Raw genomic sequence first — 27,741 nt, 5'->3', positions numbered from 1 at the left:
TAGAGGAAATGTCTCACATTTAAATACAGTATAGTCATGTCTAAAATGTCTTGATTGTATACCCACCATCTTTGAAGGCCCGAGGGAAATGTAGTGACATCTATAACTTGTTGGACTTTTGAATCTAGGGAAGTGACTGGAAAGTGGATTTGGGAAGCTTTAGTCAATGCTAACGGGCAGATACTTTTTCTTTAACTGAAAAAATCTGATTTTTTCTTTGTATTCTTGGTGGTATCTGTTGAGAAACAAAGACCTCGGGCCAGTTTTTACTTGCAACTTCGTTATGTCCTGTGTGTGTTGAGCACGTGTATTATCCAGGCTTCTGGTTCCTCCAACTATGAGTAACGGATGATAAAGTATATGCAGGGAGAGAACGTGTCTCTTTTCCATTACATCCATAGCTGAGTGGTTCAAACTGTGTGCCAGTTTGCAGCTGATGGTTTCTACTTTTAATCCCAGTGTTCATAAATACTACCATATATTTGTATGGTGTGTTTTTAGATTACAGAGTGCTTTCAAGATTAATCTTGTTTCAGTTGGTTGTCCCCACTGGCTCATTTACATGCATCAAGTAAATATGACAAATGAGGAAACTGAAACTTAGGCGCTAACAAATGGATGAGCTGGAATTTGAACCAGGGAATCTGTCTACTGTATTCATAAAACAAATGACTGGAGCTGGATATACACTTGCTGTGCTTCAGGGAAATGCATGAGGGCGAATCAGAGCCTAGTTGTGTCTGGAGGAAAGTGTTAGCCTTACCGTCACCTCTTGTGGCTCCTGTGTTTTCCAGCACAGCAGCCACTAGCTTTGTGTGGCTACTTAAATGACAATGTCAGTTTCTCAGCATCACATTTTGAGTGTTCAGTAGCCATTCGTTTCCATCACAGAAAGTTCTGTTGGACACTGGTCATTTCTCATAAATGCAGGAGTTGGGGAGAATCAATTTAGAGTATATATGCAGGGGGTTAGTGTAGATGCGAAAATATAAAATCTCACTACCAGACCAGCTCCTTCTCTTGAGTGACTAATGCTATTTTGAGTTCAACTATAAAGAGAACAAGAAAAAAAATGAATTTCAAGCTTCATATTGTGTATACATTTTAATCTCTTAAAATAGACCTGGAAAACACAGCAATCTCAAGTGAATGAGTATATTTAATGATGATGATAAATTCTGTGCCTTTTATGGCTGGGCCAGTATTATGGCCAGACTCAGGCTGGATGGAGAAGTAGGACACACCATGAATCCTGGCAGCAGAAACTCGGCCACACAGGATAGAATTCCTGGAAGGAATTACCCTGTCTGTGGCCAGGGTGCTTGGGATGCCTGGAGGCTGGGCCACGGGGTGAACTGGCGCACAGTGAGGGAATGGGGAGTTGGAGGAGAGGGGCTTGGACGGGGCCGGGACAGCGGCTCAGTTCAGATCATCCTTGGTCCAAGAGGAGTCTCTGTGTGCTGCCATCAGAAAGGAGGCTTGGTGCCAAGATGCTGGCTGAGAACGCCGGTGTCCCCAGCTTTGGATCAGTGCTTGAAGCTTCAGGTCAAAGTGTGCACGTCAGCTCTGAAGGTTCCGAGCAGGTGGGGCAGGACAGTGAGGGGCATCTGCCCGGTGCCGGCTCCTTGTGAACTCTGACCAGACATGAAAACATCTGAGCTAGTTGATGAGGAACACGAAAAGTTTCCTGCAGTTTTGCCCCTTAAAAAAGGAATGTGTGTTTGTCTATGTGCATGTGCTAGTTGCTAATATAAAGATGCCTGAACTATTACTATAGTAAAACTTCATCTAGCTAGACTCCAGCTTTCTGATCTGAAAATAGCTTCAGAGATAAGTAAAAATTAACTGAACAGTAAAGAGCAGCTCTAAAAGAGTTGGCAATAAATGAGTGACTGCAGGGACTAGACGCCTCGAAGGTCTGCCGAGATTGGTCAGATTCACACACATGCCTTGTTCACTTGACAAAGTTCAGAAAAGGCTGGCCTGTGTGCAGACGTTACTCCAGTGTGTTTAATGTAAGCAGACAGTATGCTTTTTTTTTTTTTTAAGTATCAGCACTTGAAAGGTTAACATCCGTTGCATGAGAATTCTCTTTTGTTAGAATAGCACCGGGGTTCTAGGTAGCCAGGCTTTTCCTGTGTTGTTGTTGATGCTGTGTTCATGATGCTGTTTTGGACTCTTAAGGCTGCCAAGTGATGGGTCTGTTGGCAGAAAAAGAAAAGCCTGGTCTTGGGTGATCTGCCTGGGTTGCAAGGATGGTAAGAACTGGGATTGCAGACAGGCTAAGGTGGCAAGCCCGTCTCCTAGGAGTGGCCTTCCAGCAGGTAGCTCCCCCACCCCCGCACCCCTGCTGGGTGGGGCTGGGGAATGAGGAAGTGTTCCCACAGACTAAAGGGAAAAAGAGGAGTGGACGGTTTCCTGGAAGATGGTGCCTGCATACCAGAATGTGCTGAGCTGTGCCCCAGCCGTCATCACTCTTGTCTTTGTGTGAATCTCGTCTCCCCTTCAAAGGCAACACCTCAGTGAATGAAACTACCTTTATTCCCACTTTGTTTACGTCGTAGACTTGAGTCCTTCTGCACGGTAACCTCACAAACAAATCAACTTAGATATATACAAATGATTTCGTCTCATCCCCTGGAAGTTTAAACAGGTGTGATAAACAACTTATGTTCTGCCAACAGTGAGTGACGAGGAATAGCCAGTGGTTTGAATAAGCGAGGATGCTTCTCTTTTCTGTACCAATAAGACACTCAAGCACACTGGGGGTGTGTGCGTGTGTTTTATTTTCCCCCTTTGAATTGGCAGACTGAACTTCACACTGACCTGAAATCATGGCTTGAAGTAGATGATACCAAGTCTGTGGAAATAGCTGTCTCTATCACAAGGGAAAGTGTGCTTCATCCGCCATCAGAACACTGTGCAGTTGACTCCTGCCACTCTGAAGAAGCACAGACAGGTGCATCCACGTGCAGAACGACCTGTTAAAGCGCAGGGGAAGATGGAGAGGTGTGCCACATTAGAGCCATTTAAAGGAACACGTTGAGTCCAGGTAGTCGATGCTGAACGGGTGGACGAGAAGCATGGTTTGCCGACGGCTAATGCGCAGAAACTGTTCCTCTTCTCTCCACAGTCTGGTGACCCAGGACGTGCCCCAGCTCTAGTGATGCAGTCTGCCTTTCTGCTCGGGAACATCATCTGTGCCTCAGACTTGCTCCTCTCAGCCTGAGACTGCGTGGAAACTGGGATGTAGGATGCAGGAAGCAGAGATAGTGGTAACCCAGAGGCCCATGTCTGGGTAGATCCAGGTCGGGGACCACAACGCTGCCTCCCCCTGGGCCTGGCGGTCGGCTGCTGGGGCTCTGCTGATGTGCTCAGCACAGTCCTGTCCTTCTGTTTGCACTTAAATGGCACAGAGTTTGGTCAGCGCATCTGAAAAGGAAAGTGTGAGAGACAAAACCCATGGCTACCTACCCCTGTCAGTTATGTGGCAAGATGTTCCTCACCCTGGAGAAGTTCACTATCCACAGTTATTCCCACTCCAGGGAGCGACCTTACAAGTGCTTGCAGCCAGACTGTGGCAAAGCCTTCATTTCCAGATATAAATTAATGAGGTGAGAGGCTTCAGAAAAGGTATGTGCTCTCCCACATACCTTTCAAAGGCTTTGCTTGCCCTCACACCGGACGCTGCAGGGGAAAGCGGATGCCCTTTAGCCTTTAAGGCTGTATCTCCAGTGATTACTATAGTTTTTATACGACAGTTGTGCTCTGCAGTGTTCAGTTCACTTTTTCAACAAGTATGTCGTGTTCCTACAATAAGCCAGGCCTAAGAACAGAAAGATGAGAAGACCTATGGCCGGGGAGATAGTCATGAAACACCATTAAAATGTAATCCAAGGGCTTTAATCACAGAGCTGTGGAAGTGGTGGAAGTTGTCTCCACTGCTTGGTGAGACCTGGGCCGGCTCATCAGAGTGGTAGTCTGTAGCTGTGATAAGAATGAATGAATGGGAGGCGGACAGAGAGGAGGTTCTGGGAAAGCCCTAAGCCTTGGCCTGGAAGCACATGTGGACAGAGGGGCGTGCTGGAAGAGGATTTGGAGTGAGACCCAACCTGGAGGCAAGAGGGTAGCCGCTCAGAACAGGCCATGTCTACCGTCCTAAAAGGCTTGTTTTCTCCTGAGGAGTGTAGGAACTGAACATGATTTGATCAGGATGTTAGAAAGATGGCTCTGGCAGTAATTTGGAGAAGAGGGAAGAGGCAAGTAGACTGATGTACAATCTGTTGTAACAGTCCAGAAATGAAATATGGAGAGCCTCTCCAGGCCCCAAGAGTGAGGATGGAGGGGAGGGATTCAACAAAGAGCAAAAACTACTTTGCGGAGATAGGCCCTTTTTTAAAAACAGTAACATTTAGTCTGAATTATTTCTTGATCGTCTTACTTCCATGAGAGAAATGGTATATGAGATGTAGTTTCTGCCTATAAAGGATTTTTATATCATAGAAAGACAGTACTCAAAATATACTCATAATGAGTATGTTGCACGGTAGGCTGATTGACAGTGAATGCTGTGCGTGTGCTTTGTATACCATACACTCAGAGCTGTACACACAGAGCTCCCATGAACGCATGCCTGTCTGGATACCTGGTTAAGGGAAATGCATCTTTGGCCTCTAGTCTTCATGTAACGAACTGTAACTTTCAGACCAGCAGATAAGTGCATAAGTGGGGGTGAGAGTTGAGTGAGAGACAGCTTCCATCTGAGGAAGCTATCAGCACGGGCCACCTCATGATCAGATGTGGGAGTGCTCCTGGAGGAGGGCACTGGGGAGAGTTAGAGAAATAAGTTATGTTCCTGGCCCTTATGAGTAGCCCTGTTATAGATCATTGATAAGCTGATTTGTTCAAATAAGCCTACGAGTGCTTAAAATTCAAATGTGTTCTGTACATCGGCCAATCTCCAGTTGCTATGAATATAAGTATTGAGTGCCTACGGTATGCACCAGTTTTGTTGCAAAGGTTTCCTGTTTTGTAGCACGCTTCTTATGTGTACACAGTAATTATCCTTACCCAAACACCAAAGGCAGGGTTAGCTGCAGTTAAGCCACAGTGAGGATACTATAACTGTGGGTAAAGACCAAAATACATATAGGAGATAAATATTTGGAACAGACAGTGGCGTCGACAGATTACTGGAATGACAGGAATTAGGTGGGATTACTGTGGTAAACCGCACTGAAGGAGACGTCTTAAGCAATATTTAGGAGCTGGTAGTTCTGTGCAAGGGAGACAACTTACTCAGCTAAGGGTGTGAAGAGAGGCAAAAAAGCGGAGCAGTGTACTTTCTGCAAGGATGGCCTTCCCTGCCGTAGCCACCAGCATGTCTTGCCTCTCTGGCCTGAAGCAGTGATCTAATAAAGGGAGGGAAGTGGGCAGGATGCCTTTTTTTATTTTTTAAAGGGTAGCATTCCATCCTGTGTCTCAGTTGCCACATAAAAGTTCCATTTCATAAGCAAAGGTTGAAGAAGAAAGTAACTGACTTGCTTAACTAGAAAAGAGCACATGGGACCTAAAATAGTGAAGGATGAAAGCAGTTAGACAGCCAAAGACAGGAACAGACGATTTGGCAAGGCAGATGGAAGTCCCAGGGCCAGCAGTTAACCCCGGAAACATTCTAAGCTCATTGACGTGGCCCAGGTGACACCCAAAGATGGTGGTGGTTTGGAAGCTACAGGACAGACCGGAAATGGTGGTTTCCTGGGCTGTGAGGTGAGAAGTTAGGGAGGGCAGCAAGATGTGGCAGTCATTCTAGCTCTAAGGTGATCATGTTCTAGACTGGGATCGTTGCGTGAGCAAGTGAGGAGTAAATTACATGGAGAAGAACTGGATGCCAGGCAAAGGAAAAAGTAAAAAAAAAAAACAACGGGTTGGAAGCTCATGGGATGTGATGTGACGAGTGGTGGTACTGCTCAAGTGTGACTTGTGTCCCCCTGAACCTTTCTCACAGGACAAGAGCAGGACAGGAAATAGCAGGTCCAGAGCCTCTCACTTGGCATTGATCTATACATGGCTGATAAATGAGATCTGACCAGATAAAAATCCTCCACAGAGGCAAAAGGAGAGAGGGGCAAGATCAATCACAGAGCTTTAGGTTCCTGAACACTAGTGATGGCCCAGAGAGAAAATTGTTTAAATGCCAAGTTTGTTATTTGCCCTCTAGCCAGCTCGAGAAACCCTTTCTGCAACCTGTGAATGTATTTAAATACATCTGGAACTCAGAGAGACCAGCATCACCTCAGACCCCAAATACCTATTGCGCTGGCCCCTGTTGCTCAGCATTGTTTGTGCGCAGTCGGCGTCTGGTTCCCTCTCGGTGTCCATGGGCAGCAGCTTGGTGCTTCTAGAGAAAGTCCTTCTGAGTTTTGCCAGTGAAATTACCAGTGACCTTTAGGAAGTGAGTTGGAAGTATCTAAGAGGGATCTTAAAGAAATGGAGACGGGGTTCATGCATCTGACATGAGAGCTCACTGGAAGGTATTAAACAGCAGAAACTTAAGACCTCACTGTAACGTTCTCCTGGGAGGCATGAGGGTGAAGCTCAGAGAACACGTGGTGGGGTTGCCATTCTGGGTCCATAATACATAATAGACACTTTCTCTGACGTTAAGGATAGTCTTTTTAGCATTATGTCTAAGGCCTGAACTTTCTATCAGGATAAAGCAGAGATTGTACTAGAAACAGTAACGGGGGGGGGGGGGGGGGCGCTGTAGAGTTCTGTGTAGAAGGCAAATTGGATCATTTTTGGAAATTCAGAAATTTTAAAGAGTATAGAATAGTCATTTAAACCCCTTCCTGAGAACTATTTCTTCGTGATCATATATTTTAAAATACTTGTATATACTTCTGTTTAGAAATCTGTGTATAGATTAGGAAATAAGTTAATGCATGTTCTTTACAGGTGTGACGGCTGCATCGCATCAAGTAGTACTTTTTCTTTTATTATAAAGTTTATGTGTAGAAATCTGGAAAATGTAGAAAAGTATTTTACCAACTAAAATCTATATACCACCACCTGGAGAAAACTACTAACATGTTAATATTGTTTCTATATGTTTCTTTGGCCCTTAAAAAACTGTGTCTGTTGTGAATTTTTTTTCTGTCTGTCCCTAGGCATATGGCTACACATTCACCCCTGAAATCTCACCAGTGTGCTTATTGTGAGAAGACTTTCAACCGGAAAGACCACCTGAAGAACCACCTCCAAACGCACGACCCCAACAAAATGGCCTTTGGGTGCGAGGAGTGTGGGAAGAAGTACAGCACCCTGCTGGGCTACAAGAGGCACCTGGCCCTCCACGCGGCCAGCAGTGGCGACCTCACCTGTGGGGTCTGCGCCCTGGAGCTGGAGAGCACGGAGGTGCTGCTCGACCACCTCAAAGCCCACGCCGAAGAGAAGCCCGCGACCGGAGCCAAGGAGAAGAAGCACCAGTGCGACCACTGCGAGAGATGCTTCTACACCCGGAAGGATGTGCGGCGCCACCTGGTGGTTCACACAGGCTGCAAGGACTTCCTGTGTCAGTTCTGTGCCCAGAGATTCGGGCGCAAAGACCACCTCACGCGTCACACCAAGAAGACCCACCCACAGGAGCTGATGAAGGAGAGCCTGCAGGCTGGAGACCTTCTGAATACTCTCCATGCGCTCTCTCCCCAGTTCCAATTGAAGGCTGCCCCACTGTCTCCTTTTCCTATAGGGGCCCCTGTGCAGAATGGGCTTGCAGGTAGCTTGCCAGCTGAGGTACACACCCTCAATGCCTTGGAGCAGTCCACCCAGCCTATACCAGTGCTGTCAGAGCTCTTGGCCCCGCTCCACCCCATGGCCGGCCCCAGCTCTCCCCCGGCACCCCTCCAGAATCACAAGTACAGCACTGGTTCTACCTCATACCCCCCACTGGCAGGCCTGCCCCTCAAAACAGATACTAAAGGATTTTGCAGTACCAATTTGCTTGAGGACTTGCCTCTGCAAGAGCCTCAGTCACCTCACAAGCTCAATGCAGGTTTTGACCTGGCTAAGGGAGGTGCAGGTAAAGTAAACCTGCCCAAAGAGCTAGCTGCAGATGCTGTGAACATATTACCTGCCTCTCTGGATCTCTCCCCTCTGTTGGGCTTCTGGCAGCTGCCCCCTCCTGCTACCCAGAATGCCTTTGGGAGTAGTGGTCTCGCCCTGGGGGCTGGGGAAGCTCTGCCGCATAGGCTGGGCTGTCTGGGGCAGCAGCCCCAAGACCCCTCACTAGCCATGAGCACTATGAGCCTGGGCCAGCTCCCCCTCCCGCCCATCCCCCACGTTTTCCCAGCTGGCACTGGTTCGGCTATCCTGCCTCATTTCCACCATGCATTCAGATAAATGGCTTTTGTTTTTTTAAGCATACTTTTCTTACTCTGAAAGATATTTTGAGAGGCATTTTAAACATCAGCTATGATAATACAAGGAAAGATTTAGGAAGCAGGATTGGAATATGGCTTATTCAGTGATGACTGGCTTGAGAGGAGGGAGTTCTCAAACTGCATGTATTGTGCCAATCTGTCCTAAGTGTTCATGCTTTGTACCAAATTTAATAAGCAAGTATTCTTCAATGGAACTGCAACCATTATCATAACCGACATCCATAGAGGGCTGCTATATATTAGTGTAGCTATATATTGGTGTTTGTCAACTTAATCGTAAGCCATCATCATAATAATGTTAGCTAAGCAACTTTATGTGGCACTGCCTAGTAAGGGAACTATGGCAAGGTCTGGATTTTTCCAAAATGGGAGGCTTTTTAACATAAAGTAATCTTTATATCGCATATTATCCCTAGGCTGCGTATTTCTTTTCAGGGATTTTTCTATCTTCAGGGTTGGATGTAGTTTAGTTACTATTGCCATAGCCAACCTGTAGTTTTACAGAAACAATTTCTTGTGGAATAATAGACGTCTTCATTTTAAAGCATTTTAAATGTAGTTTGAATATTTTCCACAGGATGCTACAATGTGAGTTATCACTTCATTTATCTTAAAGACTAAACTGTCAGTTATATCTGACAGAAAAAAAAAAATCACTGTGTAACCCAGGTTAAGTGGTAAAATAATCCAGGCGTCAGTCAAAATAAGCATTTTACTGACTTTAATATTGATTATATTTTTAACAGGAATTTAAGAATATTACTGGAATTTAAAAGTATATATATATCTATCTATTAAGCAAGAATTTCTTTTGCTCTGCTCTGTCTGGCTTAAAATACTACTCTGCTTAAGTATTTTTAATCACCAATAAGTAAACGCATTTTAAAATTCATCATTTAAGTCACTATTAGTTTTATTCACAAAATATAGCATTTTACAATGTAACTATAATCTATCTCTGGAATTTGGTATCTAATGAGTTTTTAAACTGTAAAACCTAACCTTCTTTTTTTAAAACTCCTCTGTCTTTTGTGTTTAGAGGCTTTCAATATGAAGATATATCTTACATATAATAAATAAAGTACACATTCAGCAAATGACTTGACTCATTTTTATATACAACCACATCCCGACTCTCCACACAGATGGAAAACATTTCCAGCTCCTCAGTCTGCTCCGTCATGCCCCCTCCTGGTCATCACATCCCCTACAGAAACAACTATTCCGACCTCTATTCAGCATTGATTAGAAACTATCTTTTTAAAACAATAATTTTGTTTAAGGTTGAAGCTTGTATGCTTCATTAAATTCACAGAGCAAAGAGCTTATTTCTAAACTTACTGTATGACATTGTGAATTCTTCCAGAATGCTGTGTAATTTATTTCTGATGTATAGGTCAGAATACTAGCTTCTGAAGTTTCATCTATACTGGGCTACCATGATCCAGTTTTACAGTGGTGTTTACCATTAGTTTCCAGTACAAATTATGAATTATTTCTTATTGGGATGTCTTCAAAAAGTATGGCCCATAATACTGTTTATTTTTGCTTGATTGACCTCCAAATAGGGTGGGGGTGGGTAGAGAAAGGGGAATCTTGAGTTCATTTGTCCCGTTAAAGCAGCATATTAGCCAAATGTGAGAAACCATGGTTCAACACAGTCCTTAGGAGTGAGCTGGTGACCATAAAAGAAATGATACAACGGAACACACGTTACCTGGTCAGGAGGACTCCACCACTCTGGGATGTATAAGCTCCCATGTCCACTCTTAACTCTCACTTAGGGAAGGCAGGCTCTCAGAGCAGGTGGAGAGGGGTGGAGAGGGGCAGAGAGGCAGCTCATCCTGGCTAAAGCTTCCATTTTCCACTTATAGAAGCTTCCACAAACACTTTTACATGTCTTCAGTCAGTTCCAGAACACATACCTGATTTACCTGAGCATAAAACATAGCAATTGGTCCCCAAAATATAGATTGTAATACTTTCAGATGTTGTGTTTGCTATACCTGGAGGCTGGTACTCTTATTTAGACAAAAAAATGGCTTATTCATAAATAAAGTTCCCTGACCTTAATAAAATTCTCTGATTAAAAAGCATGAATTAAGTATAAATAACTCTACCAAAAAAGTGTGCCAACTCTTAGGATGATCAAGAGAAAAAAATAGTTGAGACACCACCTCCCAACAGAGCTACATGAACTGAAAGTGTAACGAACAGTTGACTTCCAAGTTGGCCATAAGTAGATGGACTGAGTTCACTTAGAGGATTCTTTCTACAGGGTGGGAAGGTTATTGTAACCTGTTCCTTTCACTGTAGTGTTCCCCCAAGACACTGGTGTATTTGAGACAATTCTACACAGCATATAGATGGACATTTAAAATAGGAGTAGCTACTAATGACAGTTTCATGTTCATTAGAAGCAAACATCAAAGTTTATCCAAGCTGAGATTTCATGCCTATTATGTAGAATAGACTAGGTTAAAAAAAAAGATTTTCCTAAGAAGTAATAGACTGACCAGATGTTTCTAATATCAAAGCAACATTTTCTTTAAAAAGACTAAAAAGTGTCCACTTTAAAAAAAGCTTAACACATATATATGGAATCTAGAAAAATGGTACAGATGAACCTATTTGCAAAGCAGAAATAGGGATACAGACAGACAACAAATTTATGGACACCAAGCGGGGGAAGGGGGATGGTGGGATGGGATGAACTGGGAGATTGGGATCGACATATATACCCTACTGCACATAAAATGGGCTTCCCCGATGGCTCAGCTGGTAAAGAATCCACCCGCAATGCAGGAGACACAGGAGATGCCGGCTCAATCCCTGGGTCAGGAAGATCCCCTGGAAGAGGAAATGGCAGCCCACTCCAGTATTCTTGCCTGGAGGATCCCACGGACAGAGGAGCCTGGCGGGCTACAGTCCAGAGGGTCAAACACGACTGAGCCGCTGAGCACATGTGTATAAAACAAGTAACTAATCAGAACCTACTGTACAGTACAAGGGAAAAAAGCTTCAAGTGAATCTTCAAATCAAGCGTTATCATACAGGTTGATGCGTTGTTTAATGATTTGAGGGGAAAAATTTGAAAGGAGTAGATACGAAAATTTGAATGTAGTTTTTACTTGTTCTACATGATGTCTCCAAAGAAATCGCAGGCGTGTAAACAGATGCCTCCAGTTCCCTCACCTTAGGTGGAGTTCCTGGGTATGACCATCCAGGTTGAAGACGGTTAGGGAGCCAGGCTGAAAGCAGAAAGAGAAGGCACTTACTTTGGAACTTGGTTGTTCCCACATTGAGAATGTTAAGTAATACAGGCCTCTTTTAACTGTTCATTGTTTTTAACAATTCACAGTATCAAGAATTCTCCAGCTTCATAGCAGTGTCTATTCAGTGACTATTCGGTGTCAATCTCAGGGACCTGTCTTTGTTTAGAAAAAGGGACAGGGCAGTAACCTTCCTGGTCAAAATGAAGAATCATTTCCCTTTCCTGTTAAATCCAAGAAACAAAATGAAAAATTACTCCTGCTTCCTGTCAAATCCGAGAAGCAAAAACTGAACATCATTTCAAACTATATGTTTAACAAAAGAGCAAGTTTCAAGAACATACATTGTATTAACCCAAATCAGGATTTGCCCAAATTCCTCTTTGGCCTGCTGTGGATTCATTCTCTTAAAGGCTCATAAACTGTCTTGCCCATTAGATGACTGGCAACACGCAGAAGTTAAATTTTTTTTTTCCTTACCTGACCCCTAGGAGTTAATCTTTTTTAGAAGATTTAGTAAATCCTTGTCTGAGTTTTGCTCCAGAAGCAGGGTCCACAGCTGATCCTTTGCAGACATAAACAGATTTGTTATTATGTAAAAGCAAACATTAGCAACAACAGAAAAAAGGGATGATTATGAAATTCTCACACTAGACTCAAAAGTCTCTATTCTTCCTTTTTGTTTTGGAGCTATAGACAAGTTCTCAGTCCCTATCCTGGGCCAGATAATAAGGCAAACAGAATCTGTGTTAGAAGCCCTCTGTTTTCTACCCTTAAGCCTTCACTTACCCATGGATGGGCCCGTAGGCCCACCACCTCAATGACTCCCCCAATTTATACAAACTGACCCTCAACACCTGATCCTCACTATAGCCCCAGATTTCAAAATGTACCCTGAGAATGTTCCACATCTTCACAAAATTCTTTGCTTGCTCTCGTGCTAGAAAGGGTTTGATAAACCTCATGGAAGCATGAGAGGCCTTCCCTCCCAGCGGTTATTTACACAGTGATGGACTCATTTCCCAAACGGGACTCTTTTCCTCTGTGTTCAGCAGCAGTGCTAGGAATGGAGATATAGGAATCCATGGGCATAACACGCCACAGTTTGTGCTGGACCACATGGGATGGAACAGGATTCTCCGAGAAATCATTAAAAAAGAAAAAAGAATAGTACTCTCTGTCCTAGAGGCCTCTTTTCTAATCAGTGTTTTACGAAGGAAGAATGACCAAACCACCCTCAGGAAACTGTGAATCAATATCAAAGGATACAGGACAGAACTCAGTGATCATATTACCCAAAGATTTACAAGCTTTGTTTTTTCCAAGGAATCAGTTACTGACCCTTCAATACTCATTACATTTGTTACACAATTAAGTTAGGTAAGGAAGGGAATATTCTTGCCTGAAAAATCCCATGGACAGTGGAGCCTGGCAGGCAACAGTCCATGGGGTCACAAAGAGTAGAACACGACTGAGCAACTGAGCAACTGAGCATGCAAGCACAAGAAGGGGAGGCTAGTACAGGCAGGAGGCTTAACGTGATCAAATCCACTGGCTCCAGAAACCAAAACTAAAGCTTCATGGTGGTCTTAGTCTCTCTGTATAAAGGTGCTGGAGAAGCTGCTGCCCAGAGGTACCTTCCCTATAAATCTGTCACTCCTATATCAAATCCCTTGAGAAAATAGCCATGTAGATATTTGCTGACTAGGTTATAAACTCAGTTCTCATCTGAACATTAGAATCTTTGTGAGAAAAAAGAGCCATATCCTTTTCTAAAATAATTTCCTAAACATATATCTACTAAGTAATATACATATTTCTCCAGGGGATCTTCTTGACTCAGGGATCAAACCTGGGTCTCCTGCATTGCAGGTAGATTCTTTACCGTCTGTGCCACCAGGGAAGCCTAATATACTACTATATGTTGTTCAGTCGCCCAGTCGTGTCCAGCTCTTTGCGACCCCCATGGACTGCAGCATACCAGGCCTCCCTGTCCCTCACTATCTCCTGAAGTTTGTGCAAGTTTATGCCCATTGCATTGGTGATGCCATCTAGCCATCTCATCCTCTGACTCCCTTTTCTCCTTCTGCCCTCAATCTTCCCCAGCATCAGGGACTCTTCCAATGAGTCAGGTGTTCACATCAGATGACCAAAATACTGGAGCTTCAGCATCAGTCCTTCTAATGAGTATTCAGGGTTGATTTTCCTTAAAACTGACTGGTTTGAGTTCTGTGCTGTCCAAGGGACTTTCAAGAGTCTTCTCCAGTACCACAGTTCAAAAGCATCAGTTCTTTGGCATTCTGCCTTCTTTACGGTCCAACTCAATTGTAAGATACTAGTATATAATATGTACTAAATAATATATATTTATATAATTATCTCCTTAATGTTTTTTGGCCCAGTTTTCCCAAAGTAGATGAAGATTTGCTTGGCTCTACCATTTTCTGTTACAAACTCCTTATCCAAGTTGCTTCCCCTCTCTGTGCTTTCCCCACCTGCAAACCGGTGTATTGAATAGCATGTCTGCTGCTCTGTGTTACGATGAGGATTAAGTAAGGATTAATGAATATTCATATTTGAAGAGTTTAGAAGAGCATACAATTAAGCATGGGCTACTGTCCATGAAGAAGGGAAATATTCGGTACAGCAAAAAGCAGAGACAACCTATCTATTCAACATCAGGAAAATAGACAAGTTATATTGTCTTTTTGTGATATCATGTGTATCTTTGAAAACATATGATATTATGTTTTTAAAGAAACTCTTTGCCATAGGGAAATGTTCAAAGTTTGTGGGAAAAAAAATCAAGATGTGTACATGGATCATGTGACTATGATCCTAATTTTAGATCAAAAGAAAACAAAAGAGGCAGCGAATAAAGAGAAAAAGTGAAAAGAGGTATCAATATTAACGGTAAACATGTCAGGGTATGGAATTATTGATGATTTTTATTCTCTTCATACTTTCTCTCATTTTCTAAGATCTTCTACAGTAAGCGTTAATTTCTCCCATGGCAACTTTTTAAAAAATGTCCTTTCTCAAGAGACATTTTGCAGGCTAACTTAAAGTCTATAGAACCAAAAAGTTCCTAGGTCATCATAAGAGCATTTCAGACACATGTGTCCAGGGCAGTGACACCAGCAACGGCATTAATCACACATAGTCTGGACACCTTGCCAAGCATTTATGGCCCTCCTTGCTCTAGTGCCAGCCTTCCATTCTAACTTTAATCCCAGTTCTTCTCCACGCTTGGGCCAAATGCACCATTTTTTTTTTCTCCCCAGATTATGCATTGTGTTATTTTCATATCTCTGTTGCTTCCGCAACTTTTCTCCATTGGTTAAAATCTAGCTCATCCTCAAAGCCTCCACCTCTATGAAATTATTTCTCTCTGACCATTACCTCCTCCATAAAACCTCCTGGGAAAAGTAGATCTCTTTCTTGTAATCCCTTAAGACTTTTATATCCCACTGTTAAACATTAGATATAATGATTACTGACTTTGGATTGTGCCTAACACACATCTTCCCTCACTGTGAATTTAAAACAAAACGTTATACATGGGAGATTCTAAATGTCTGTTTTACTCAAGAGAGTCAAAGAATGAAAGCCTGGGTTTTAGAGGGCTAACTACCAGCTAGATGAAAGACAATAATAGGATTTACGCGGAAGGTAAGTGACATCAAGTGGCCTAAACGATGGATTGTCAATCTAAAGATAGCTAGACCACCACCAACAGTTTTTTAAAGATCCTCTTATTACAAATAGATTAGTACTGACCAGATCAAAAACAATGGCCAGTAGATGAGAATCTGATTCATACATCGGCCTATTTACATTAGTAAAAAGTACTCAGGCTTTTCTCCAAGCCATAAACAGTTTTGAAAATTCACCTCCCCTCAATATACTTCTGCTTTCTCTCCAGAATGGCTTCAAATGAAATGTGACTAATTTAAAGCCACACTAACCTTGGTGATTTTATTTTTAAATGTTAACAGGTGAGGCCACAGATAAGAACAGAAACTAAAATTGAAAAAGCATCTTGAACCAGAAATAAAAGAAAAAGCTATCTCTTAAAGCTAATTAATATGACTATCCATATTTCAGTAATTTAAGTGAGAAATTATAGACTCAAGATACCCACTTTGTCCAATATATTTCATTCAAAAACTATTTACTGAGCATTTCATAAATGCCACAAACAATTCTAACAAGTAGAGATGTGTGTGTGCTAAGTCACTTTAGCTGTGTCTAACGCTTTGCGACCCCATGGACTGTAGCCCGCTAGGCTCCTCTGTCCATGAGATTCTCCAGGCAAGAATGCTGGAGTGGGTTACCATGCCCTCCTCCAGGGAATCTTCCCAATCCAGGGATTGAACCAAGTAGACAGGTTCCTGCCTCCTTGACACTTACATCCCCTTTTCTGGCATAGTGGGTAGGAGAGAAAGAAAATAAATATGTATTGAATATATTAGATGATGGTAACTGCTATTTTGGGAAACTACAAAAAGAATCATAGTGGGCTTGATTACTTTGAAACACAGAGGTTGGGCAGGTGCGAGGCCCACTGAGAAGACACTGCTAAGAGCTGGAGGGAGGAAAGGAGACAGCAGGGTAGATCACTGAGGGATATTTTGGTTTTCAGCAGAGGGGGCGGCCAGTGCAAAGGCCCTGAGCCAGGAGTGAGCAGGAGCAAGAGAGGCTGCTCCAGCCAGATAGAGAGGAGACAGTGGACAGTGCGGTCAGCTGGTGGCACAGAACCTCATATGGGCTGGGTTGGATTCTGCCTTTTACTTAACATCACAGTGATCTACAAACCACTGTTGATGACTTAACAACAAATATGATATACTTTGCTTAGATCTGCTGGCCTGCTCATCTATTTCCTAGTGTATCAGAAGAGAGTCTGTGTATCGTCCTGCTCATCGCCACACACTGGGACACAGGACTGCTGCCCTGATTCAGGACCTTTCCACTTGTACCTTGCTGCTGCTGTAACTATGGAGTTCAAGGAAGGAAACTCTTTTCCTCTTTCAATACTAGGCCTATCTTCCCTCATTCTCAGTCTCTTTCCTGGTTTACTAAACCGGGGAGTGAAGGTCCTAGACTCTGAGGTTGTACTTGCATTTGACTTGGCACACTGTCAGAGTTGTCTAATCCCAATGAATTAAGAAATAGTCCCTCTTGACAAACAAACTCAAAAGGATGTTTTTCACTGAAAGGGAAGCATTATAATATATTCTTTGAAAACGTAAGAAGAAACTATAATATAAAGAAATTGTCTTTTTTCAAGGACACTAGTCATTTTACTTTAGAAAAAAAAGCTTGTTAGTGGAAGTTTTACCAAAGAATACATAAATGATTTGAATTATTTTTTTCCTTAGTAAAAACTATAACCTACCTCATGGTTAAGTTTCTACAGATAATAATAATAAAAAAACAACTAGTGGTTTGAGTTTAGATGGCTATGGATTTTTAAAATATCAATTCAATTTTTCTCCCATGATAAGCAACTCAGGAGGAATTTAAAAACTAGTGATAAAGATTTCTGGTGCTGTTACCTTATGGACTATGAGACTGACACTTCTTATTCTTGTTCTGATAATACCTCCAGAATAAGGCTCCTGACCAGAGGTGCCAATACGGTCATGATTTCATTCATTGCCTTCACAGTGATGCTGACCATAAAGAAGAATGTTCATTACTAGCAATGCAGCTCAATGAAGAGGAAAATCACAAGAGATATCTAATCCAGCTCTGCTGTCTACCAGTTGTGTGTCTTAAACAACTCACCCTCTCTGAGCCTCAGTTCCGATTCCATAGGTTAAAACATTTGGAGGATTATTGTCAAGAAATGAGTCAAGCATTATAAGTACTAAAATGGTGGGCATTCCTTTTTCCTACTTCAAGACATTATTTCATTCTAGGAAGAAAATTCTTCCCCATTTTCTTCTTTTCCAGCCTTATTGTGATCTAATTGAATATAATGTGCAAGTTTAGGGTGTACAATGTGATGATTTATCACATGTATGTATTGCAAAATGATTACCACAGCAAGACTGGTTAACACACTCATCACCTTACACAGTTACTTTTGTGTATGTGTGTGTCTGTGTGGTGAGAATATTTAAGGTTTATCCTTTCAGCAACTTTTAAGTGCTGTAAACAGTACTGTTAACTATAATCACCCTGCTGAATGTTAGATTCCCCGAACTCATTCATCTTATTACTGGAAGTTTGTACCCTTTGACCAACATCTCCCCATTTCTCCCACCCTACCCTCCACCCCTGGCAACCACCACTCCACTCTCTGTTTTTTGAGTTTTAACATTTTAAGGTTCCACACATGGTTTCCCAGGTGGTGCACTGGTAAAGAGTCCACCTGCCAGTGCAGGAGATGCAAGAGATTCAGGTTTGATCCCTGGGTTGGGAAGATGCCCTGGGGAAGGGAATGGCAACCTACTCCAGTATTCTTGCCTGGAAAATTCCACAGAGGACATAGTGGGTTACAGTCCATGGGATGGCAAAGAATTGGACGTGACTGAGCATGAAGCTCAACATTCAGAAAACTAAGATCATGGCATCTGGTCCCATCACTTCATGGGAAATAGATGGGGAAACAGTGGAAACATGTCAGACTTTATTTTTTGGGGCTCCAAAATCACTGCAGATGGTGACTGCAGCTGTAAAATTAAAAGACGCTTACTTCTTGGAAGAAGTTATGACCAACCTAGATAGCATATTGAAAAGCAGAGACATTACTTTGCTAACAAAGGTCGTCTAGTCAAGGCTATGGTTTTTCCAGTGGTCATGTATAGATGTGAGAGTTGGACTGTGAAGAAAGCTGAGTGCCAAAGAATTGATGCTTTTGAACTGTGGTGTTGGAGAAGACTCTTGAGAATCCCTTGGACCGTAAGGAGATCCAACCAGTCCATTCTAAAGGAGATCAGTCCTGGGTGTTCTTTGGAAGGACTGATGCTAAAGCTGAAACACCAGTACTTTGGCCACCTCATGTGAAGAGTTGACTTATTGGAAAAGACTCTGATGCTGGGAGGCATTGGGGGCAGGAAGAAAAGGGCACGACAGAGGATGAGATGGCTGGATGGCATCACCGACTCGATGGACATGCGTTTGAGTGAACTCCAGGAGATGGTGTTGGACAGGGAAGCCTGGTGTGCTGGGATTCATGGGGTTGCAAAGAGTCGGACATGACTGAGCAACTGAACTGAGCATGCACATAACCGAGATCATACAGTATTTGTCCTCCTTCTGACTTATTTCACCTCAAGGTTTATCCATGAAGTTGAAAATGGAAGGATTACCTTCTCTTTTTATTGCTGAATAATATTCCATTGTGTATATATACCCCATCTTTATCCATTCATCCATCAGTGAATATGAAGGGTGTTTCTGTATCTTGGCTATTTGAAACATGCTGTAATGAACATGGAAGTACAGCTATCCCTCTGAGGCCACAAGTTCATTTTCTTCCCTTATTTTCAACACAAAACCTGACATATTGCCATCTCCCATCCTTAATCTCTTCTTAATTTTACCAGACCTGGGAACAACAGTTCTAGCCCCAGCTATTGTCATCAGATCTGATTTTGTATACTGTCAAGAGTTGTCTAATCTTGGTAAATTAGGAAATATCCTTTCTTGCCAAATAAGCTCTAAACCTCAAACAAACTCACATATCTTTATATCCCAAAGCAACTTTGGATGTCATAGCTTTTGCTGACTGCCAGCAAATCCCAGAGCCAACAGTGGTCTCCTCTGACCCCGTCATTCGATAGCTGAGATGCTCATTCCAACTCACCTGGCCTGGTTGGCGCTGCACTGGCCTCCAGGGCCCTGTTCTGTAGCAGAGCTCCCACAGCACTGGTTACAGTCAGTTCCTTTTTTGGACTCATTTGTGCTCTACCCTGGAAAGGGAGATGGAGGGAGAGGGAGACCAGCGGGGAGGTGGGGGGTTGGGGAGGAGAAGGGAAGAGCTCTGTCAGCTCGGGAAGCATACAGGAGGTAATGTGGTCTCCCATGCACCAGCAGCAGGGTGGAGTCATGTCCAGGACCTCTGACCCCCAAGGGAGGGGGACCCACACACCCTGCACCTCAGTAACCTGGCTCCTGTCCTTCCTGCTGCGGCTCAAAACCGTGTCTGGGTTTTGGAGCTTTCGTTCCACAATCAAGCCCTTTGTGGGAGTGGTGATGTGTTAATCCTGTTCGATCGGTTGTGTGGAGACATAAGAAATCACTTAATGTCAATAAGGATAGTTATGGAGCATTTGGGCTTTTCATTACACTCAAAGATGATTTTGTTTTTAAATGCATGCACAGAGAAGAAAAACAGACACTGGCAGGCACCAAATGTTTTAAACATGGAATTCCAACATCCCTGTGCCACTCCCCACCCTACTGAGTGGCGGTAGCAGAAGAGCTGTATTAACACGGAAGAAGGACCGAAAGGTTCCTTGGGAGTTCCTTTGTGCCCTCCCTTTTACCTTGCCACAGATCCCTCCACATTTCCATGGCAACTCCGGTACAAAGATAACCTGTTCCTCCAAGTGAGAATCCTCACTTGGGCAGGGCCTGCTGCGAGGTGATGGCATGCAGCTCATCCCCAGGCAAACAAAGAAAGCTATTTTCAGAGAACCCAGCCTGGTCTCTTTCGGTTAAGGGTATAACACATTTTTAAAAGCTGATTATGTTTAAAATAGAAACACACTTCAGCTGTGCTGTTAACAGCCCTTCCAAACTGAGACAACACCTCCCTTTTTGTTCTCCCTCTGAATAAGCTCCACTATGAGGCAGGGCCCCAGAGTGGCGAAGCTGGCATGGGGGAAACAGCACTGCTGTTCAGATACACTCTACAGTGAGTTTACTCAGAAAGCAAGCAATTCAGAAAGCAAGCAATTTTTCTTCTGTGTTCCCAATCACCACTTCGCTCTGGAAGACAAGGAGAGGAACCAGGCCAAGTTGCTGGTTACGCTCGGGACAGCCAGCTGGCCTTCTTCAGGAATAAAAAGCACTTCCGTCCGCTGCTTCCCCCTCTGCTCCCCTTGGCCCCACGAACATTGACTCACTTCGTGGACTGCTTAGAAGCGTTCGAAGAAACAGAATGCACCCTTTACTGCTTTAGGAAGTCTAGGTAGAGTTGTACTCCCCCCACCCCCCCACCAAAATTAAGCTGAATTCAGGCGGCCCAGATGGTAAAGAATCTGCCTGCAGCGTGGGAGACCCGGGTTCGATCCCTGAATTGAGAAGATCCCGTGGAGAAGGGAATGGCAACTCACTGCAATATTCTTGTCTGGAGAATCCCATGGACAGAGGAGCCTGGTGGGCTACCGTCCATGGGGTTGCAAATAACCGGACACAACTGAGCGCTAACATTTTCACTCTCATAAGTCCAAAGCAGTCATATTTCCCCCCAAACTGTGGTGCCTGCCCCACTCAAGAGGACTGTCAGAGAGGGGAAGGGGAGTCGGGGACAGTGTTGAGAGGGTAAAGGTAGGGGGGCGTGTGTGGTACTGCTGTTACTTGTGATCCCCCTAACAGCTCAGCCAGACACAGGCTAAAGTGAGTCTCAAAGAATTCAAGAACTTGTCGAAACTATCCTACAGATAGCACATTATAAAACTGAAGGTCAAACCCTGACTACTGATTGTAGAATCCAAGTTCTTCTGACTTCCCAGGTTATTTCAGGTGTAAAGACTGAATCTCTGCAACTACAGTTATCATGGGCTCCTTGTCTGCCCCACCGAAATGACTGCCTCCCCACTGCTGCCTTCTGTCTTCTTTCATTTAGATGTGTGGTGTTATCTGCTCTGGAGCTAAAAGCCTCTTTGCCAACCCTGATACTCTTTCACTTTATATTCCAATCAGCTTCTCAGTTCCAACAATTATCTCTTAAATCCACACCCTCCACACAAACACCCGCCACACACATCCCCACATTAGTCCTATGACTCTGGGCCCTCATTTTCTTTTTCGGTTGGCGTGGCTCTAACTGGTCTCTCACTAGTCCATCTTGAACACTAACCACCAGGATGATCTTTCTGAGACACCAATTCCATGTCACTCAAGTCTGCATTATGCAACCAGGCTACATTGCATATAGAACCATGTGTGAGGCTAGCGATGGGCAACAGGACAGAAAGGCTGAGTTTTGCAGAGAGAAGATGAAGCAGCAGAGGAGTAGGAAGAAGAGACAGAAGGAAAGACAGCAGGACTTCTGGGGTTCCTGGAGACTTTCAATCCTGCTTCCAGGCCCTCAGGTTGGTCGGCCTCAGATTTAAGGCATCTATCCACTTAATCCCTTTTCCTCCTCTCTGAGCCCACTTGGCTTAAAGCCCTCCTGACTCTGATGCTCACCTGGCCTGTCCCAGCCCCTGTCACTTGCCCACAGGCTCTCTGTCCTTCAGCTCTACATGGGGGGCTCCTCAGGTCACGGGCTGGACATTTAGTGCATTATGTCCTTTCCAACTTCAAATTTAAACCAGTAAACTCATTTGATATTTTGGGTAAAGTATTTGCTCCTCCCTGAAGCTTTCCATGAATCCCAGTGGCCTCTGCTTCCACTGTGCTCCTGTACATGCCAACCACTACATCTTCCTACTGCACTGCTTCCAAGGGTGCCACCTCCTCTGAATCACAAATCCTTGATCAACCAGTACCTGACGCAGCAGCAGGTACAGCGTAGATATTCGGTAACTGTCTGAATATATGTGACCTCCACTGTATATGTGGAGGTCAGAATCCATAGTCTGTAGGGTGTGCTAGCGAGGGTCCCATTCTTATGACACATTGGATATCATGGAAATCTTTCTAAACAATCTTCTACTGTTAAGTATTCAGACCCACTTAATCTTTTCTTTGGTATCTCTAACTGTCTTGAAGAGATCTCTAGTCTTTCCCATTCTATTGTTTTCCTCTGTTTCACTGCACTATTCACTTAAGAAGGCTTTCTTTCTTTTAATTAATTTATTTTAATTTGAGGCTAATTACTTTACAATATTGTAGTGGTTTTTGCCATACACTGACATGAATCAGCCATGGGTGTACATGTTTCCCCATCCTGAACCCCCCTCCCACCTTCCTCCCCATCCCATCCCTCAGGGTCATCCCAGTGCACCAGCCCTGAGCACCATGTCTCATGCATCGAACCTGGACTGGCAATCTATTTCACATATGATAATATACATGTTTCAATGCTGTTCTCTCAGATCATCCCACCCTTACCTTCTCCCACAGAGTCCAAAAGTCTGTTCTTAACATCTGTGTCTCTTTTACTGTCTCGCATACAGGGTTTTTGTTACCATCTTTCTAAATTCCACACATAAGCGTGAATATACTGTATTGGTGTTTTTCTTTCTGACTTACTTCACTCTGTATAATAGGCTCCAGTTTCACCCACCTCATTAGAACTGATTCAGATGTATTCTTTTTAATGGCTGAGTAATATTCCATTGTGTATATGTACCACAGCTTTCTTATCCACTCGTTTGCTGATGGACATCTAGGTTGCTTCCATGTCCTGGCTATTGTAAACAGTGCTGCGATAAACATTGGGGTACACGTGTCTCTTTCAATTCTGGTTTCCTCGGTGTGTATGCCCAGCAGTGGGATTGTTGGGTCGTATGGCAGCTTTATTTCCAGTTTTTAAAGGAATCTCCACACTGTTCTCCATAGTGGCTGTACTAGTTTGCATTCCCACCAATAGTGTAAGAGGGTTCCCTTTTCTCCACACCCTCTCCAGCATTTATTGTTTGTAGACTTTTTGATAACAGCCATTTAAGAAGGCTTTCTTATTTCTCCTTGCTATTCTTTAGCAGGAAATTAAAAGACACTTGCTCCTTGGAAGAAAAGCTATGACACACCTAGACAGTATATTAAAAAGAGATATCACTTTGCCAACAAAGATATGTATAGTCAAAGCTATGGCTTTTTCAGTAGTCATATACAGATGTGAGAGCTGGACCATAAAGAAGGCTGAGTGCCGAAGAATTGATGCTTTCAAATTTTGGTGCTGGAGAAGACTCATGAGAGTCCCTTGGACAGCAAGGAGATCAAACCAGTCAATCCTAAAGGAAATCAACCCTGAGTATTCATTGGAAGGACTGATGCTGAAGCTCCAATACTTTGGCCACCTGATGTGAAGAGCTGACTTGTTGGAAAAGACCCTGATGCTGGGAAAGATTGAAGGCGGAAGGGGAAGGGGAAGGCAGAGGATGAGATGGTTGGATGACATCCCTGACTCAATGGACATGAGTTTGAGAAAACTCTGGGAGACAGTGAAAGGCAACGAAGCCTGGAGTGCTATAGTCCATGGAAGTTGCAAAGAGTCAGACATGATTTAGTGCCTGAACAATATAACAATCTCTTCTTGGTATCTAAGGCATGTTTATGAAACTAACAGTTTTCATAGTATACTGTAAACTATGTCTCCAGTACCTTTGATGTGTATGGAGCTGTTTGCTGTTTCCAGTTGTTTTTATAAACATATTGTCTTCTTGCATTCAGTCTTTCCCAGCATCAGGGTCTTTTCCAATTTATAATAGCTGTTTTACTTATTTACTTTACATTGATGATTCTGTGGCTTTGAATAGGCCGAAGACCCTTCTCCATAGAGCAAACACAAACCTGTAGAACAGGCTCCTTGTGACAGTTTCCTCCACTTATGCCAGTTTCACTTCAGGTTCCAAATACTACTGGGGGCGGTTAAAGCTGATGATAATCACCATTGGTTAGAGTCTTACCATAACAGTATAGAAGCAACACTTAGATATCTAAGTCTTCAACCTAAGAACCTTCAGACCCTGTAGAGGTTTTTTTCTACAACATCCAACGGTGCTGTTTAGCTGGAAAGTATTGCTCAAAAGTAGCCAAGTCCCATGAAGATGGGCTGTCCTGATCCTTACAGTTCTCAGGACAAGTGATTTAGGTTCTCTTGCAAATTCTACCTGCTTTCCCCAGGCAGACAAGGGCACAGGAGCCAACACCTGGGGTGAGAGACTTACCTGTGCTCTGGATGCCAATCTGGCTGCTGTCTGGGCTGGATCAAAGACTCGGCGAGACTCTTGATCCTTGCAGAAATTAATATGTCGACTGGCTGCGGTTTCATTAAATCTCCTCTTACAATAAGGACACTGAATATAATCTGAAAGTGAAGATAATAATGAAAAGGCAATTAACATTTCAAAAACAACTCTGGAAGGGAGGGACTATATAGAATATGAACTCTGCTCCAATGTGAAAGAGTGAGGTACCAAACTCTGGTTTGAGACAGCCTGTTCCAGACGGGGAGACATGCAAGGGCTCGGATAAAGGACAAGGTGGAGGAAAATTTTTCTACCTATGTACTTATTTCAGTTACGAGTGTTCCCTTAAAATGTTTACATGCTATGCTTTTTTTTAGAAAATAGATTAATTATATTTGCGGTACTGATGAAATTTGGCATTGATGACTGAGAAAGTGAGAGTCGCTCAGTTGTATCCAATTCTTTGGGACTCCATGGACTGGAATTCTCCAGGCCAGAACATTGGAGTGGGTAGCCTGTCCATTCTCCAGGTGATCTTCCCAACCCAGGGATTGAACCCAGGTCTCCCACATTGCAGGCGGATTCTTTACCAACTGAGCCAGCAGGAAAGCCCAAATGACTAGGGGAAGGGAGTGGAATTTGAAGCCAACATCACTCTCCTTCAGCAGTAACTACATTTTCCTACTGAATTCCTAAGTGAAGAGATACTCCTATATTCAGAAAGGGGGTAAAGAAAAGGGAACAGGTGAGGGTTCCAAAAGACAAACAGGAAATAAGCGATGCTAGGACTCCAGCTTCCAGTGTCAGAACTTCTCTGGCAGCTGCTGGGGCCTGGAATCCTCTGATGTTCTGGGCTGTACTCGGTCGTCTCAGTCAGTCCAACCTGCAATTACTAGACAGTGGGAGGGGCTTCCCCGCTGACTCGGTGGTAAAGAATCTGCGTGCAATGTAGGAGACATGGGTTCGATTCTTGAAAACCTGGAGTAGGAAATAACAACCCACTCCAGTATTCTTGCCAGGATAATTGCATGGACAGAGGGGCCTGGCGGGCTACAGTCCATGGCGTTGCAGTCACACACAACTGAACGACTGAGCATGCGCACACACAGACAGTGGGAGAAAGGAGAAGTGTGAAAGATCCCCAGTCTTCTCAGATCAGGGAGATGATCACATGTTCTGAAGCCAACTGGTAGCCTCTTCCTTCCAAGGTGGGTGGTGGGGGTTGTGGTGTTTTGTTTTAGGCACCTGGAAGGGATGACAAAGTGGATATTCAAGAGGTAGGATAATAACTATCTCTCTTCCCTGGAAGGATATGAGATAGTACCATCTTAAGCTCTGTATAGAAGTTTGGTTTAGTGTATAGTCAAAACCCTTACATTTGTGAATAGATATTTAAAGTAGTGATATGTTCAAAGCTAAAGATTTTTTTGAAGGCATCTTTTTAAGCAGTTTGGAGAGTTTTCTTTTTCAATAGATCATTTCCTAAAATGAATACTCATAAAATGAAATAATTTGAATATATAAGAAATTGAAATAAAAGAAATAGTTAACACTTAACTTTTGCTTCACACTTTGGCAGCTGTTGTTCAGTTGCTAAGTCATGTTCAACTTTTTGTGACCCCACGGACTGCAGCATGCCAGGCTTCCCTGTCCTTCACTGTCTCCTTGAGTATGTTCAAATTTATCTCCACTGAGTCAGTGATGCCATCCAACCATCTCATTCTCTGTTGCTCCTTTCTCCTCCTGCCCTCATTATTTCCCAGCATTAGGGTCTTTTCTAGTGAGCTGGCTCTTTGCATTAGGTGACCAAACTATTGGAGATTTAGCTTCAGCATCAATCCTTCCAGTGAATATTCAGGACTGATTTCCTTTAGGATTGACTGGTTTGATCTCCTTGCTGTCTAAGGGATTTTCAAGAGTCTTCTCTAGCACTGCAATTCAAACGCATCAGTTCTTTAGCACTCGCCTTCTTTATGGTCCAACTCTCACATCTGTATATGAGTACTGGAAAAACCACAGCTTTGACTATACAGACCTTTGTTGGCAAAGTGATGTCTCTGCTTTTTAATACAGTATCAGGTTTGTCATAGCTTTTCTTCCAAGGAGTAAGTGTCTTTTAATTTCATGGCTGCATTCATCATCTGCAATGATTTTGGAGCCCAAGAAAATAAGATCTGTCACTGTTTCCACTTTTTCTCCATCTATTTGCCATGAAGTGATGGGACTGGATGTTATGATCTTAGTTTTTTGAATGTTGAGTTTTAAGCTAGCTCTTTTTTGAGGGGCGGGGGTGGCTTTATTCCTCAGCGTATGTCATGTAAGGGTTAAGTCAGCTTTTTCATGCTCCTCCTTCACCCTTATTGAGAGGATCTTTGGTTCTTCTTTACTTTCTGCCATTAGGGTGGTATCATCTGCATTATCTGAGGTTGTTGATATTTCTTTCAACAATCTTGATTCCAGCTTGTGATTTATCCAGCCTGGTATTTCACACTCTGCACAGAAGTTAAATAAGCAGGGTGACAATATACAGCCTTGATGTACTCCTTTCCCAATCTGGAACCAGTCTGTTGTTCTATGTCTGATTCTAAATGTTTCTTATTAACCTGCATACAGGTTTCTCAGGAGGCAGATAAGGTGGTCTGGTATTTCTATCTCTTGGAGAATTTTCCAGTTTGTGTGATCCACACAGTCAAAGGCTTTAGCATAGTCAATGAAGCAGATGTTTTTCTGCATTCCCCTTGCTTTTTCTATGATCCAATGGATGTTGGCAATTTGATCTCTGGTTCCTCTGCCTTTTCTAAATTCAGTTTGTACATCTGGAATTTCTTGGTTCACATACTTTTGAAGCCTAGCTTGAAGGATTTTGAGCATTACCTTGCTAGCATGTGAAATGAATATGATTATACGGTAGTTTGAATATTCCTTGGCATTTCCTTTCTTTGGAATGAAAACTGTCCTTTTCCCATCCTGTGGCCACTGTTGAGTTTTCCA

At 43.3% G+C, this 27,741-nt stretch overlaps 2 protein-coding genes across 20 annotated transcripts in view; one reads left to right on the top strand and one right to left on the bottom strand.

Annotated features, from left to right (window-relative positions):
• PLAGL1 (PLAG1 like zinc finger 1) overlaps window positions 1–9,538 on the top strand; it is a 95,511-nt gene extending 85,973 nt beyond the window's left edge. For 6 of the 14 annotated variants that reach the window (XM_069598606.1, XM_069598613.1, XM_069598608.1 and 3 more), the window contains one exon: window positions 7,170–9,538. In XM_069598606.1, the coding sequence (XP_069454707.1) occupies window positions 7,170–8,400 (1,231 nt within the window). In that variant the 3' untranslated portion in view covers window positions 8,401–9,538. Of the gene's footprint in view, window positions 1–2,808; window positions 3,053–3,133; window positions 3,615–7,169 lie in introns of those variants that run through there. The other 8 variants (XM_069598603.1, XM_069598600.1, XM_069598611.1 and 5 more) reach the window with 6 other exon arrangements.
• The window catches only part of ZC2HC1B (zinc finger C2HC-type containing 1B), a 40,480-nt gene continuing 13,828 nt past the window's right edge, over window positions 1,090–27,741 (bottom strand). For 2 of the 6 annotated variants that reach the window (XM_069598619.1, XM_069598620.1), the window contains exons 4-7: window positions 24,730–24,869; window positions 19,533–19,638; window positions 12,194–12,278; window positions 9,445–11,692 (exon numbers count right to left, since the gene is read on the bottom strand). In XM_069598619.1, coding sequence (XP_069454720.1) covers window positions 12,208–12,278; window positions 19,533–19,638; window positions 24,730–24,869 — 317 coding nt within the window. In that variant the 3' untranslated portion in view covers window positions 9,445–11,692; window positions 12,194–12,207. Of the gene's footprint in view, window positions 2,202–2,826; window positions 2,982–9,444; window positions 11,693–12,193; window positions 12,279–19,532; window positions 19,639–24,729; window positions 24,870–27,741 lie in introns of those variants that run through there. The other 4 variants (XR_011258657.1, XR_011258656.1, XR_011258658.1 and 1 more) reach the window with 4 other exon arrangements.

The sequence above is a fragment of the Ovis canadensis genome, chromosome 8 (assembly GCF_042477335.2).
Source record: "Ovis canadensis isolate MfBH-ARS-UI-01 breed Bighorn chromosome 8, ARS-UI_OviCan_v2, whole genome shotgun sequence".
In the NCBI taxonomy this organism is placed as follows: Eukaryota; Metazoa; Chordata; class Mammalia; order Artiodactyla; family Bovidae; genus Ovis; species Ovis canadensis.
The sequence above is the reverse complement of the archived record's forward strand: the minus strand, read 5'-3'. Positions and strand labels throughout refer to the sequence as shown.